The sequence below is a fragment of the Haplochromis burtoni genome, unplaced genomic scaffold, assembly GCF_018398535.1.
Source record: "Haplochromis burtoni strain Fernald_Lab_line unplaced genomic scaffold, NCSU_Asbu1 Contig_169, whole genome shotgun sequence".
Taxonomy (NCBI): domain Eukaryota; kingdom Metazoa; phylum Chordata; class Actinopteri; order Cichliformes; family Cichlidae; genus Haplochromis; species Haplochromis burtoni.
The window spans coordinates 539,109-554,574 of record NW_024582530.1 but is presented as its reverse complement, the minus strand read 5'-3'; the positions used below and the strand labels follow the sequence as shown (position 1 = coordinate 554,574).

Here is a 15,466-nt window from a genome sequence, read left to right as displayed (position 1 = left end):
AAAGCAAATGTTTCTGTTGATTATGCAACGCTCAGTTTCACTTTGACATAGACAGTTTAAAGATTTGCAAACAAACATTGTGAAAGACATGGCCTTACGCTGACTACCCCATGCTCCAATTTAGAAAACAGATGGGCATTGTGGCTCTGGAAAGTGAAGCTGACACATTAACGGCTGCAGCAGCTGACTCTCTGCTTGCAAAAAGATCACAAACAATAAAGAGTTTGTGGGTTTAACCACTAGTTTCACATCTTACAGAATGCAACATACAGCGGTTTTTCATAAAATATCTCAAGTAATATACATGTGGTTTTCATGTATCTTCATTCAAGAACAAATACATGCATGGAATAATGTTGTGTAGCCCCTGGTCTCCATTACAAAACACCATTTTACAACAGCACCAAATCTCCATATCATACCAGTATATCATAGATCTTTAAGTTGTAGGTAAAAACCCTACCAGATCAGCATGAGTGCTGGCACCACTGCTGCTTGATCATTCAAATGCGTTCCTTAAGGTCCAGCTCATTAACTCACTCACATTACCTCACAGGTACTTACAGCAGTCCAAGCGATCTTTCATCCAGCCTTGCTGTCACAACATGTGCTCTCTTGAAAATGCCACTACCTCTCCACTCTCCATCACTCAACACCACCTCAGCCCGTGACTGCCTCAGAAACAGACCTCGTGCAGCTCCGAGGTTGTTAAAAACAACAAGCGTGGTGTGCACTCAGACTTTTGAGTCTGTCGCATTTTTCTTGAATTGTTGATGTTACCTTTCTGTTCCATCTTTTCACCTCCATCACTGTGACCGGTGGACCTGCACGTGAACTCCCATTTGTGGCTGCTAAAGAGTGTCTGAATTAAGAGCTGGGGTAGAAATACTGCAGTGACATGAGCTGTCCTCACCTTTGTCTGACAAAACAAACTTGTTTTTACTTATGTAAACAATCTGAGGACACCACTGACCACAAACAGGAATTGATCAGCCTGACTGGGCTCTGTGTGGGTTTTTTTTAATGGAGCCCCAACTGCAGGGGGTGGGGGGGCACAGTGTCCAGTGGATAAGAGGTCAGATCTCTGGCTACCGAGGCAGGTCTTAGAGCCAGAGGACATTAATATGGTAAGTGGACCAGTACTGCTGTCGTGCTTTTCTACTCAAACTGTCTTACTACAAGCCTCATTCACACTTCCTGAACTCTAACACACTCTAACACAACACATGCTTTTTTTCTGCTTTTCCTACTTTTAATTTAACGTTCACACACTCACACTCCCAGTGTGCCAGAGTTCAGCATCTTGCCCAAGGATACTTCTCGGCCTGATGTGGACAACATTAATCCAGGATGTTTACCAGTCTCAGGAGAACATGAGAGAGAACACGCAGACTGCACCACAGGCCCATTATTGCAACCTGGACTCTCTTCCTGGGAGGCACCATTGTCTGTTCCACATTGGTGAGATTCTAAAATACAAATATGCAGATGTGCTGTAGTTAACTGCCTGTATAAAGACACATTTTGTGCACTGTGCTTTCAAGATTAGAGCCCTTAAATACAGAGTTATTTCTAAGGAGGTTGCCTAAGGGTTTGATAGACAAAGAGGGCTCATGGGACAAATTCTAGAAAACAAATGCAGGATTTTCAGCCCGTCTGTACCTTGTATAGCACAGAATAGGAAGGGCACCTCAATCAGACCGAATACTTTCAATGAATAAACATCTACGGCAGCCCTGCACTGGTGACCCATCTGGGCCCCTGGACACACAGAGGCTAACACGATTTAACATCATCACAAGTAAAATGTTTCGCTGTGAAACTTGGTCAGGGGGCAATGACTGAATACTTCACTTTGCACATGGTGGTAAAAATGCTCCTGTTCTAATGTTAACTAACAAAATAAAAATCCATTTTCACTCAAAGTGATCTTCTGGTGATTTTCAGTGAAATGGTGCACAGATGATTCCAGTTCATTTACAGTCACACAGCTCGGTGGAAACACAGGTCCACATGCTCCTGTGAGAGGAGGGACTTTGACCAATGCAGCATACCAGGAGCTTCTCAACATCGCTCTCACTCCTCTGTCTCCTCTCAGCTAACATGCTATCCGTGTACATAAAACCACACAGTGACAATAGCATAGTAATTTATTAGGATTGAACATTATATTTCCAGATCAGGAAGAAAGTAGACAAATAAAGCTTTTCTCTCACTTGAAATTTGTACATATTTACAAAATGTGTTGCTCTGCCTCCATCTTTTTTCTTTGGAAATAAAACAGAAACTTTGTACCTCGTGTTTTTATTCCAAAAACCTTTCAAGATGATCCCACACACAGCGAGAAAGATGGTGAAACTTTAATTTTTAATGGTTTTAGAAATATTTTTAGTGCACAGGAACAACACAGAGGCAGTGTCAGTGACTGAGCTTGTCTGTTGAGGGATCAGTGTACACTGATAACACTGTACTGCTGTGTGGTGGGTGGGTGGTGCTGGAGTGTCTGCTCCACTAAAATCCATCAGTGAACATCTGTTTGGTTGTGAGTGTGAAACGTGTCTTTAACCCTATAATGCCAACTGTTTCATATTTGATAGATGAGTCTTTGAGACTTTCTCCCCGCCGAAAAACAAATAACTTGCTCAACAAATCAACAATAAATAGTAAAAAAAAAAACCTAAATAAAAACAACCACATATATATATATTTAAGTTCTTTAAGAAAAATTGTCAGTAGTTTTAATGAACTACATTTGTTTTATAAATGTAATTTTCTAGTAATGATTGGTTCAGGCTTTACAGGGTTAACATGATTTGTGCCACTCAACACAAAAACATGACTAATGTATTAATGGGCTTGTTATGTATCATCCTTAATGGTTTCTTCTCAGTGATTTACCTGCTGCTCATATACTACACCCACACATACTTCCATCCAAGTGCAAAACTATTTTTTAAACCTCTATTTCTGCAGTTTTTGAATTACTGCACTAAAAAGAAATGGATATTAGCAGAAATGCTTCTTTAGCCTCTCATCAAAATCTCGTCAGCCTCTATTCAAAGAGACCGTGTAAACAAAGGTCAGACTGCTGCTGGTGTAAAAATACTACACAATTAAGCATGTATTGTTTATATACCTGATCTTACTGCTGACTAGTTCCTCACGTCTCTGTTAAACCACTGTGCTGTCACTGTCGAGCATCCCGTGCTGCCATCTCTGTCCTCTGTTATCTGTGAGCAGACACTACAGCAGCGTCACGGAGCGCCACGAGCTTGAAAGTGTAATGCAGGAGTGTCAGTCTTTCAGTGTTGGTTTTATTTGTTAACTTTTGTTCTCACCTCTGCTGTTTGGTTAGAGTACTACCTGGTTAGAGCAGAGCTAAAGCACTTTTGCTGCATTAACCCCGCCCTCGGAAATATGACACTGAAGGCTACATATAATCATGTACACGCCCTGAGCGAGCCTCCCTGTGTGATGCACTGGGAGAATCCAGTTATCTGGAAACATAACGCTGCAGAAAAACAGAAGCACAAGTGATGAATATTTAATGGACTCTTCTCTTTGGCATGTTTGACTGGCTTCCTCGTAATGGCTCTGTTATCTGTTGTTCAAAGAGGAGCAGTTCAGCAAGGACACGCCATTTTTGTCATGACGAGAAGCAGCTGTCAACACAGGGGAATGCACACAAGCAGATTCAAACCAGTGGTGTGTATCACAGAAGTCTTCTTCTCACGTGTTTGTTCCACTTTTCAGCATTGGGCTGTTTAGTAAGAGTCAGGTGCTTCTATTAAAAAGAATAGGAATATTAAGCTTCATGTAGAGTAAACATAACAAGTGAGTGCAGCAGTAAGTAAAGCAATGTCTCGACCTCGACTGTCATTCCCCACACAGGTGGATGGAGCACACGAGCCTGTGGGTGTCCAGTGTATGATGGGTGTGTTATGCACACCGGCAGGGCTTTGTGAGGGTGAATAAAGGCAATAGAAATGGGGGTTAGAGTGGACCCTTGTCCACATGCAGAGGTATATAGTGTTCTAATATAACAGTTGTCCTTCTTTGATTTCACTCTTGGCTGGGTTTGTGAACCATCTGTCTAATAAAATGTCCAGTTTCGTTATTAAACTCTTAAGTTGAATTTAAATCAGCGTATAAGAGTTTGGTGACTGTGATGGGAGAGCCCGGGTCAGTGCATGCTTTAGATATGTTGCTGCCGGGTCTGAAATGATAGCTTGGGCAGAAATGAAGGACCAATGAAATGAGCAGGAAGCTTGATACACTGACATGTAAACAGTGCAGGGTCAGCTCTGTATAATGTACATTTCATCAGTACTTTGTTACAAATCAGATTAACTGCTGCTACACGTATACCTGCTGCCAGTGATGTACCAGACACATGGAAGGCACTTCAGCTCAAGATCAAATAAACACAGATTTTTTTAATTTAAGGGGTCTGTTTCATTCACAATGAATGATGGTTTAACCTGCTGTGTGTGTGTGTGTGTGTGTGTGTGTGTGTTCTACAAGTAAGGAGTGCACAACAAGCAACAAAAGTTAGCTTCAGCAACACTTAAAAGAAATCTTGCTTCTGATTGGTCAAGTTAAGCTTTTCCAGGCTCAGGTGCTGTCGATGTTCGGACCTGCTGCTGGACAAACTCTTCTGAATCCATCCAGTTTGGCATTATTGGAGCGTGGGCAGGATAGTCTCCAGAGCAGTCTGTTACCTTGGGAAAGACTTCAGCTAAGTCAGTGTGTTACCCTGCCTGACCTTTGACCTTTGATGGTACAGTCTGTGTGACGGGAAGGCTGGGGCAATGTCTGGGGCCAAGCAGACAGAGACAGACACACACTGTCAGCTGTGCGACTGGGTGTTAGGAGTTCACTCCTCAGATGAAGAAGTCACTGTCGTTTGGAGAATCCAACATCACTGCACCTTTGTTTTCTAAAGACAAACACAAGAGTTATGTAGCAGGATACCAGTACACAGAACACCACTCCACCCATGACCGTCTTCACTTTGAGTCGGTCTGACTGTACCTGTCTGCGCGTCCTTCCCTCCTTTTCCTTTCTTCTTTTTCTCCTTCTTCTCTTTGGATTTGGTCAGTTGAAGTAGTCTGGAGGGGAGCTGGGACTCCTTCTCTGCTCCCTGAGCCTTAGAGGAGAAGGGGTTGAAGTTTTTGCTCATCCTCTTGGATCCAATGCGGAGGAAAGGTTCTTTGGTTGGGGCGGAGGATGAGAGCTCCACCTGATGTTCACCCACAATATTAGTCATTCAAGGGCTCATGCAGCAGCTTCCTAAACTCTAACACAAACGCGGTTTTAAAGCAGGACCTTGTTCTTACCTCTTTGGCTTGTTCTGCTATTTCTTTTAAATCCAGATCCAGGGACCCGGTGCTGTGGAACCTTAAGGAGTCGTCTGAGTTTGTGGAGGGAGTGCGCTGGTACCTCTGAAGCTCCTCCAACTGGAAAAATGATTAGATCATGCATGAAGATGCGAGTGAGACGGTGAAGGATATCTATTGGTTCATTTCCACCAAATGGTTTTCTTTTTGAAGCTTCTGTCATGGCTCTGAGAGTCATTATGCCAAATTTCCACTCTCCACCTCCAAAACTTGGCATGGCAAGAGGAAGCAGACATGGAAAAACAGAATTCACTACATCCAGTGCATAAAATACTACAGCGTGCATGACATGTAGTTTACCGATTGATTTGTGATGATTAGGTGAACGTGCACAGAGACTACAGCTACACAGCAGCCTGCCTGTGACGACACTCGAGTGCTCGAGTGCATCAGACTAGCAGCGCCTTCATCATACATGACCTCTGACCTGCTCTCTATTTGCGTCCACCTTCTGATTGTCTCTCCTCAGAGCCTCCTCGTCTCTCTCCAGCCTCCTCTGCGCCTCCCTCAGCCACTCCACGTCTCTCTGGTACTCTTCTTTGCTCCTCTGTAACATCTGCATCTCTTCTGTCAGCTCCCGACATTTCCGCCTCGTCTGCTCCTCTTCCTCCCCCAGCCTCTCCTCCCGATCTGCCAGAGCTCTCTCTTTCAGCTCCCACTCTCTCTCTCGTTTCCTCTTTTCTTCCTGATGTGCAGCCTGCTGTTTCTAAAACAAACCACAAGTGTGATGTCACAAGAAGCTGGATGAAAACATGACTCCTGTCAAACAATGGAACGATGAGCTCACTGCAGCCATGACTCAACATGTGAAAGCAGCATTAGTGAGAGCTAACCTGCAGGCTGGCCACCTCCTGCCGCTGCCTCTCCAAACTCCTGTGCTTCTCCTGCTCAATGAGGGAGGAGGGGCGCGAGCTAGTTGAGGATGAGAGCGAGGAGCAGGAGGAGGAGGAAGAGATGGACTGTCTGGAGGAGGTGGTGCTGAGTTGGCTGCTCAGGGCTTGCCTCTGGTCCTCAATAAATGAGTCCTGCTGGATGACCACAGCCTGCAGGCAGGGACAGACGGTCAATGTAAAGTGAAAACTTAGCCTGAACGTGACCTCTGCTGTAAACGTGTATGTGTACCTGCAGGGAAATGAGCAGCTCATGGAGACGTGTCACACTGCGCTGGAGCTGCTGGAGAAACACACCATCACACCAGAGTCAGTAAAAACAGCTCAAACTGCTGTTTATACAAATAAGACCTCCAGTACATCACATGACTGGGTTCATCTTTATTTTCCTCCTGACATGTAGAAAGAGCTAGGGATGGTCACAGTTGTCAAGAAAAAAATAACAGTTTATGCAACAACTTCTGTCCTTCTGCTGGTGTCTAAGAAGATAAAATGTGTAAACACCACCAGCAGGTGGCAGCACTGGACCTACAATTGCTTGCAGCACACCATTAAACAACAGGAAGAGAAGAAGTGGCTTTGCAGACAGCTGCAGCAGTCAGTGAAGACAAGCTTAGACTGGAAAGTTCTCAGTGACGGCAGCTCATCACAGAAAGGAAGCAGAAACTGTATTCTTATGAAACAGCCACGTCCATATTTTCAGCATCACTTTCAAAGCAGTTTTGAAGCTTTTCTTGTAAAAGATATTCTTTGTCCTGTCCTTATCAAAAGTCCTGTGTGATGTAGCTAAAGTGATGGAGTAGTACTAGTGTGTCTGTTTGTGTTTGAATGAGGAGCCCACTTACTTCATTGTTTCTCTTTAGCAGGGTCTGCAGGCTGGCAGTGGCTCCCTGAGGCACACACACACAGTTCATGTTAGCACATGTTAGCAAAGTGCTGGTCAGGTAACATCAGGATGTGGACTGCAGCGAGCAGAAGTCAGAGGATGGTAAAGTTCTGAACCTCTGATGGCTCACAGGGGAAAAGTAAAGTGCTGTGCAAAAACATTTATCGCACATATTTCCATTTTTTAAAAATGACTGTGACGTCAGAGAAGCAGCCTTCGATGTCTGCTCTGTGTGACACTATCAACTACACTATCGACTCAACTTCATAACACTAATACCTGCGCTGATCTTGTTCTTTATTACATATGGATTTCCCACTCTGTTTATAGCAGCCATGCCTCTTCCCATTTGATCAGTTAGGCACATTTCGTTTTCATCACAGTAAAACCTGCAGGAACGTATTAAAGAAATGAGTCGTCTTAAATGAGATGAATAACCCTATGTGAAACACACACATCCCTACCTTCTTCAGCACGCTGTCGGACTCAGTCCTGCGGAGGTCCACTGACTCCTCGCCCTCTTCCTTTTCTCCATCTGACAGTAAGAGGAGGTGAAGGCTTTTAAAGGCTGGTCATGATAAAGACAGCTGCTGTGATGACGGCAGAGTCGGTCTCACAGGAGCGTGAACACCTGCCCTGACATCTTTGATGACCTGCTCGTGTCTTACTCTTGCTGCTGTTCATCTGATGACTGTCGAAGCCTCCAAACGTCTCCGCTCGTCTGGGCAGGCAGACTGGACCGCAGGCCGCTGCACCAAAACCTCCGCTGACCAAAGCATGCAGGGCCTCCACTGACAGAGAGGAACAGGTTTGAACACGTCATCTCTGAGATGCACATGACGAGAAGTAACCTCAGAGGCCTGCTCACCTTCTCTCACAGCATCATTTATGACCGGCTCTCCTTTGGTGACGTTATCAGGTGTGGCTCTGAACAACATCCGCTCCATGACCGATGTGTTAGCATCCTCTGGAGACAGACTGCAGTTACCCAGCTCTCTAAAGATGTGTATCTTCTCCTCCAATAAACTGATAATCTGCTCATCCTTCCTCTGCAGAAGCTCTGGAATCAGGGACAAATGCAAACACACTCAACATGACACAGGACTCCCCGCCCACTACAGCACGTTAACTGGAACATCGGCTGCTCACCGCGGATCTCCTTTGCTCTGTTCTCCTGTTGTCTCCGGTCTTCTTCCGTCTCACTTGGGAGTCCCTCATCCTTATCTTTCTCCCTGTCAGAACACAAATGAAGGCCTGGAGTGATGTTCGAATACTCTCCAGCTTCTGCTTTCAGCTCAGATAAATGTACCACATTGCTCACAATGCTCAAACGTGCACTGCTGGAAACAGAGCAGCTCTAACTCCTTTGCTAGATAAAAAAATGAAAAGCTTATTTTAAAGGCCCTACAAGCTCTGCACAGAGGTCTGCCATACTGAAGATTTTATTTCTACTTCTTTGTTAGGTTTTAATTTGTGGTTTCAGTTATTATTGTCAGTCATTTCATCTTAAACTGCTTTTAATTTGGCGATCTCACTTTAATTTCATCATTATTCTAATTAATCGTTTTTTGTTCCTGCTTCACAAACAGTTTTAACGTGTATTTGATTTCTTTACTGGTCAAATGTTGTTCTTTTTTCCTAAATGACCTTTTTCGCATTACTTAGCTGTGCTTGTGCTTAGCTTTGTCTAATGCACCATGCTACATCATGTACAGAGTTTGATGGCAGTGTTATCCACGGGACCTCACACTGTGCAGCACTACTTCTTCCAGCAGGGAAGAAATAAAGTTTTGCTTTTTTGAATAGATAATCCACAAAGTGAGCTCCACACTTTGGAAATGGAGCATCTGTAAACGGACTGCCATACTTGCAGTCTTACTCACCCCTACAAGCCACATCAAAGCATACATCCATACAGCACTTTACTTTGTGTTTATCCACCTCACACCCACGGCCTCTAAAAATCACCAGTGCAGCTGAGGCGCATGCTTGGACTGTGGGAGGAAGTCACGTAGGCACAGGGGGAACATGCAGACTAAAAGGCTTCAGCCAGGATTCAAATGAAAACTTTACTGCTGTGAGGAGACCGTGCTAACCGCTGCTGTGTGCTGAGCACCCACTACACTTGTGTAAAACATATTATTTCCTTTGACCCTTCATGTTAGGAACAAACTTCTGCAGAAAGGACTTGAAGTGCATCTGCCAGTGATCTTTGTGTGTGTGTGTGTGTGTGTGTGTGTGTGTGTGTATTCTCACATGCACTGCATAGCGTCCTGTATAATGGCCATCCATGTGTTGCGCTCCTCCTTGCTGCTGGCCAACACCTCCACCATTTCTGGCTTTTCTGTGCCAGCTGTGATCAGAAACAGACCTGCAGGAGACACGAGGCAATCCTTGATGAAACCATTGTGGTTCGTGCTGACTAAAAGCCAGACTGAATCACACAGTGACTGAAATCCCCAAAAGATGTGAGAGAAGGAAGGAGACTGACCTCGCTCCTCATTTGCCACTTCTCTTACAATGAGTTTGTGTAAGGAGATGACCGTGGAGCGCTGGTCCTGGGAACAAAGGCTCCAAATCAAACCGAATCCTTGGGTACGATCTTATGTATGTGCCGAGTGCCAAACTTACCAACGAGGCAAATACATATTTCTGGTCTTTTTCCTGAAGAAAGACCAGCACATCTGTCAGGAGCATGGCGTGGACTTCTGCAACACACAGAAACGAAGATTACAGCGAGCTCCAGCCTGAATAAATTCACGTCAGGTTTGGTCCAAAGATGCAAATGTGATGAACCTTTGAGTCTTCCTGCAGAGTTTTTCAGCTGCAGCGCTCCATCGTGCAGCAGCTTCCTCCCTCTGATCAGGTCCTCTTTAGCGAACATCTGACCACTCTTCATCCTCATGATGGACTTACTGTCAGTGCGACTGCAGTGAGACATTAAAGGTTTACACTCAGGCACATTTAAGAGCACTGCTGTTTCTGCAAGCTAAGCTTACAGAAAAAATCTAAAACTACATGCAGAGAGTAAAACACAGGCTGAACATCAGCACTGCTCTGAGCAGTCAGCACGACTAGAAAAGTGGTATATATGTGGAAGGTACAGCCCAGGTATCAGCCAGCCTTTAAGCTTATTCATCATTCAGCGTTCATCAGTTGACATTGTGCAACGTATACCTCAGGCGTTGGTTTGGGAGCGTTTGTGGAGCGCTCTGAGCTAAGAATGGGCAGGGAGGGGACTGTCTGGAGGAATGAACTGCTCTGATGACCCACGTGATCAGCTGATCCAGGAGTAGGCAAACTCCATCACTGACACTACTGAGTACCTGTACACCTCCTTCAGGCGCTGTTTCTTCTCCTGCTGGTTGACTTTATTATCCACAGCCGTAATCAGCTCCTTCACAAGGCGCAGCGCGTCAGAAACCAAGCCGTGCTCCTTATCTGACTCTGTTCAGAGATTCATAAAGAGTTTAGGATGAATTATGTTCTGAGGAAAGATGTTGGACACAGTGTCACCGCACAGTTTTTAGGTGACGTTTGAAGAACAATGAAAGATGCGCTTGACTCCGTGGATGCTGCCACGGGTCTTCATTCTTACCTTTGGTGTGCTGAAGGATCCTCTGGATCAGAACAGGATATTTGGTGATCCTCTGAGTCACCAACAAAATGCACTCTGGGATGCTGAGCCGCCGCACAACACTGCTGCTCATTGTTCTCTGCACACAAAGATACTGAGGTCATGCATAGATCCCAGACAGTGCAGGTGAGGTCCTCTGATGTGCTGCGTGTACAGAGAGCAGCTCTGACCTTGACGAAAGCCTGGAAGCGTTTATCTTTGGCGTGCAGTTCTTTGTACAGACTGACGGCTTCGTTGTGGCGACTGCAAAACTTGCCATAAACTTTCGTCATGCGGACAGAGCTGCAGCCTGAAAACTGAATTTAAGAAGTCACAAAAAAGAAAGTAAACACATTTAAGGTGGAAGCAAATTCAGCGCTTTCCATAACATGCTGTGAATATTGTAGTTCTTCCATTAACTCAAAAGAACTGCAACTTAATGGAAAGACTGCCATGATCTTTACTGCAACCACTGACACTACCAAACGACACCCCTGATTTCCAAACAGATATCTTAGAGTTGAACTTAACTAAAAGACAACAGCACACACTCCACACACGAGGAGTGTAAGGGCCACCAGAAATGGATTTATTTCAACTTTATTTACCACTGACACACACGCATACACCCTCCTCGTGTCCTCGTCTCACCTGTTTAACTAAGATGTCTCCAATGCTGCAGATGAGGAAGTTGTTGCTTTTCTGTCTCTCGGTTGATGCATTTCTTTTTCTCTCCAGGAGCAATGAGAGGAATTCTGTGTGGAACTCCAAGAGATCGTCCAAAACAGGGAAAATCTAGGGAAATGTTGGACAGACAGGTCGTTATACTGTGTGTACCCAAGCGTGTCGACAGGTGAAATTGCTCTTTGATCACCTTGTTCAGAGTTTGAAGATCAAGCTGCAGCTCCTTCTGAAGGCCTTTGTGATACACTTCCGACATAATCTTCAGAGTCCTCACATGGTGAACCTCCGTCTGGTACAGCTCTGTGCAGAGAAAACACTCTTATCTCCATGTTTGGCCCCGACAGCAGTCTGTCACTCCCCACTGAGTCACAGCACAGTTTACCATAAATGACATCTTGTCTCTTCACTTCATCTTTCTTCAGGGACTTCAAGAACTTCTTATCCACCATACCGCTCCAAGAATCAGCTGCCAGATCTTTAATGTCATTTTCAAACTCCATCAGCTGGGTCTCAGTGATCTCAGTACCTACACACACACACACACACACACACACACACACACAGCAGCTCAAACCATCATTCTTTGAATCTAAACTGTGTGTGTGTGTGTCTGTGTGTGTGTTGTGTTCTACCTTCATCAGTGAGAGACTCAGTTGAAGCGTTGACTTTGATCCCCTGATGGAGAGAGTCGGTGGACTGGGACAGCACTTTGAGGCGCTTGAGTGCAGCATCGTCTAACCTGAAGGAACAAAACTATGAAGATGAGCAGGATTTTAATGGCTTTGCTTTCTACATACATCACATAGTCGCAAGAACAATATGACGCCTTTGGAGCTGCCACTAGCTCTAGTGACAAGAACAGAAAAACCCGTCTTCACGTCTGTGAAGAGCACATCGAGCGACGGCATGTGTGCTCAGTGCTGAGACAGTCACTTGTGCTGGTGTGCACACGTGACGTTTAGAGCTAACTGGGAATTTTCAGAAACAAAGTTAATTAGTCGTAACGTCTTACGATGGTATGTTGCTAATGGAGATGCTCTTAGCCAGGTTGCTGTGAGGGCTGAAGGTTCTGCGGTTTCTTCTCGGAGACAGCATAGGAAGGTGGTCGTTGGGCATTGTTACTGTTGACCAACGTGACGATGAGGACCTTGACGACAGCGATGATGTAGAAGATGTAGCTAGATAAAAATATATCAAAACAGAAAATGAATTTGATTATTTGCTCATTAAAAAGCAGCAATCTAGTTCTTTTGTAGTTCTCTTCTTCATACTATGAGCCAGAAGGTGTCTATCAGTGGAACTGCTGGGACATCAGAAGCTCTGTCTACCAATCAAAAGCAGCTCCCTCTCTCTGCGTGTGCTCCGTCTGCTCAGGTCTGAGTTGCAAGCATGCTTTAGAGCTTTAGTTCGATGAGAACTAAAGCTCCTTCAGAAATGCTGCATTGCTACCTCCCAGTGTCCTTATTTGACTTGCTCTTTTACAAACTGAGTAAAAAGTCAAACATGCTGCACTCAATCATAAGCTTGTTCTGTGTTTGTGCCATCACTGTACGCTGGCTTTGGAGTGACAGCTGGACCTTTTTTCTATCCTGACAGAGGAACAGCACTGAGTGAAGACAGGAATTTGTCTTCAAGTACATGTGTACATTAACGTTGTGTTGCACTTTGCAGTGCGGACAGTGTGCGTTTGTGCGGCACCGACAGAACGTGGAAACCTCTCTTCTTTTGCTAATGGGCTTCTGCTGATCATGGGAGTGGTGGAATAGATTCAAACTCAGCAGCTTTCTTAGTAACACAGCTGTGCAGTTATTTTAAAGCACCTGTATCTAAATGAATGATTTGAGACCCACAGCTTTATTTTAATGGTCACTAGGACATATACAGATAAAATTACCAGTCAAATCTGAGGGAAACTGGGAATTTTTAGACGGATTGATATAAAGGATTCTTTGAAAGTGTCTTTAGCTTTAGTTGATTCGCTCCCCTGTGTCTCCTCTGTAAAGTTCTCCATGTGTTCTTACTTTTACTCCTCGTGTTAACAGACGACCCAGGAACGCCTTCTGGCACCGCCGCTTGCTGATAGAGACAAACATGACAGATTAAACTTAAAGAAGACTTGTAAAATACATTTATGATGGATTTATACCTCACCTCTAAATTAGAACATGTGGTTTAGCTGTTCATCTACAGTTATTCCTGATGGTAACACATTCATCATGAGTCTGTGTACCATACCTACCTTTATTCTGTTCTTTGCACAGACAGACGGGCTCTCCGTGGATCTGTCACTGACGAGGACCCCACAGTCTGCAGGCAGCACAGAAACAGCTATGTTAGTGTATTCACCCCCAACCACACACACACACACACACACAGGGTGCCACATTCATCTCACATACTTTAATGTCTTACTGACCTCACAGCACTTTAGAGGGCAGGTCACATACATTTATGCAATGCTTTATTCTTACAGCTGCCATAATGTCAGGAGCTACAGTGGCTCATCTCTGCAGCAGCGTTTCTGACACACATGCTATATTTCACTTCATAGCTGGATGTACTGTGGTGGGTTCACTAAGGAGGAGCCTCATCATCAGCATCACTCTCTTAGGAAGTCTGAGTGCAGCTGGAGCCTCTAAGCTTCTCTTCATTGGTCCTCGGAAATTCTCCTTAACACTCTTCCTTGACCTCATGACCTTCTCCATCAAGGTCACCGTGAAGTGGAACAGGAAGTTTTGGACTATTCAGCTATAGCCTTGATATTTCCGTCTCTTTAACACTACAACATCCTTTGACACTCTTCTCTTCTGCGTGGAAAGGCAAAGAAACCAGAAGGCAGTGACTGCTGCCATGGCTTCAGTCCGGCTCACAGGAAGAAGAAATACCAGCGCTGGTCAGTGCTACCCCTCAGCCTCCAGGCAGATACACCTATGGTATCAATGTCAAACTCATACCTCGCCTCGTTTTGAAGTCATCACATTCACACACTTGTGCATCCATGCCGTCCGCACACTTACAACAGTACTCCATCAGCCTTTTATGGCTGATGATTGAAAAACTAAACCCATAAAGAAACAAGCATAAAATCATCCGTCAGAGAAACTGGCAGGTTCTGTCCCCAGGTTTGGCTGCCTCCTCCGGACTGTCCCACTCAGCTTTAACCTTTTCTTTTGCTCAGTTTTCCAGCTTCTTTGTACCTGCAATACCTTCCATCATCTTACCCTGAGTATTTTCCTTCAGTTTGAGGCTTCAAGTCTGCAACTCCACAAATACTGTCCAGTCAGCTCTGTCTGTAAAGGCTGGGGTGCTAAAGAGGTCTGCTGGTTCTGTTCCTGTTATTAAAGGCCAAACAAGTACAGAGTGGATCCTACCACAGCAAGCCCAGCAGCTGTGTGGACTGTGGGTGAAAAACCATACAGGCAGAGGAGGACCAAGCACAAGCCACACAGAACCCTGTTGCTGTCTGATGACTGCCCAGACTATTAACCACTACTAATCACGACTAACCACTTCTATGTAAACAACTACAGCATTATTACACAGAGCAGTATGATGGTGTTATGAAAGGTGTGAAAACGCATGGAGATAACGAAGTACGGAGAAGAGGAAGTGGTGATCCCAGACTGGAGGTGAAATAAAAAGCAGGAAGGAAAGAGCAGAAATGCAGCAGGAGAGTAAGAGAGCTGGCATGTGTCAGAAAGACAGCGCTACGAGGGCCTTACTGTTGCAGGAGAACGTTTCCTTATTGCACAGGAGTCTGCCGCTGTGCTGACACAGCGTGGAGCCGGGGGGGCACAGGGGGGCCTTTTCTCGTGCTTTGCTCTCCTGCTTACCCTCCCCCCTCCTCTCCTTGTCCTGAAAACACCAAAGACACCAACACACTTTAAAACCTGACATTTCTCATTCCTTTGAATTGAGATAGTGCACTGTTCATTTCTGCATGCCACCACACACCCACACACACACACACACACACACACACACACACACA

At 45.0% G+C, this 15,466-nt stretch overlaps 1 protein-coding gene across 9 annotated transcripts in view; it reads right to left on the bottom strand.

Moving 5' to 3' along the window:
* Window positions 1–2,135: 2,135 nt before the first annotated feature.
* Window positions 2,136–15,466, bottom strand: part of LOC102303669 (A-kinase anchor protein 13) — a 57,870-nt gene continuing 44,539 nt past the window's right edge. For 7 of the 9 annotated variants that reach the window (XM_042225357.1, XM_014337190.2, XM_042225361.1 and 4 more), the window contains 26 exons: window positions 15,198–15,330; window positions 13,715–13,782; window positions 13,497–13,551; window positions 12,488–12,653; window positions 12,108–12,214; window positions 11,858–12,001; window positions 11,666–11,775; window positions 11,443–11,586; window positions 10,983–11,108; window positions 10,774–10,891; window positions 10,502–10,622; window positions 9,972–10,102; window positions 9,807–9,883; window positions 9,667–9,733; window positions 9,432–9,546; window positions 8,325–8,407; window positions 8,044–8,235; window positions 7,844–7,966; window positions 7,640–7,710; window positions 7,135–7,179; window positions 6,522–6,572; window positions 6,233–6,442; window positions 5,827–6,105; window positions 5,340–5,459; window positions 5,035–5,242; window positions 2,136–4,939 (listed from right to left, as the gene is read on the bottom strand). In XM_042225357.1, coding sequence (XP_042081291.1) covers window positions 4,884–4,939; window positions 5,035–5,242; window positions 5,340–5,459; window positions 5,827–6,105; window positions 6,233–6,442; window positions 6,522–6,572; window positions 7,135–7,179; window positions 7,640–7,710; window positions 7,844–7,966; window positions 8,044–8,235; window positions 8,325–8,407; window positions 9,432–9,546; window positions 9,667–9,733; window positions 9,807–9,883; window positions 9,972–10,102; window positions 10,502–10,622; window positions 10,774–10,891; window positions 10,983–11,108; window positions 11,443–11,586; window positions 11,666–11,775; window positions 11,858–12,001; window positions 12,108–12,214; window positions 12,488–12,653; window positions 13,497–13,551; window positions 13,715–13,782; window positions 15,198–15,330 — 3,120 coding nt within the window. In that variant the 3' untranslated portion in view covers window positions 2,136–4,883. The remainder of the gene's footprint in view (window positions 4,940–5,034; window positions 5,243–5,339; window positions 5,460–5,826; window positions 6,106–6,232; window positions 6,443–6,521; window positions 6,573–7,134; window positions 7,180–7,639; window positions 7,711–7,843; window positions 7,967–8,043; window positions 8,236–8,324; window positions 8,408–9,431; window positions 9,547–9,666; window positions 9,734–9,806; window positions 9,884–9,971; window positions 10,103–10,501; window positions 10,623–10,773; window positions 10,892–10,982; window positions 11,109–11,442; window positions 11,587–11,665; window positions 11,776–11,857; window positions 12,002–12,107; window positions 12,215–12,487; window positions 12,654–13,496; window positions 13,552–13,714; window positions 13,783–15,197; window positions 15,331–15,466) is intronic. The other 2 variants (XM_042225360.1, XM_042225359.1) reach the window with 2 other exon arrangements.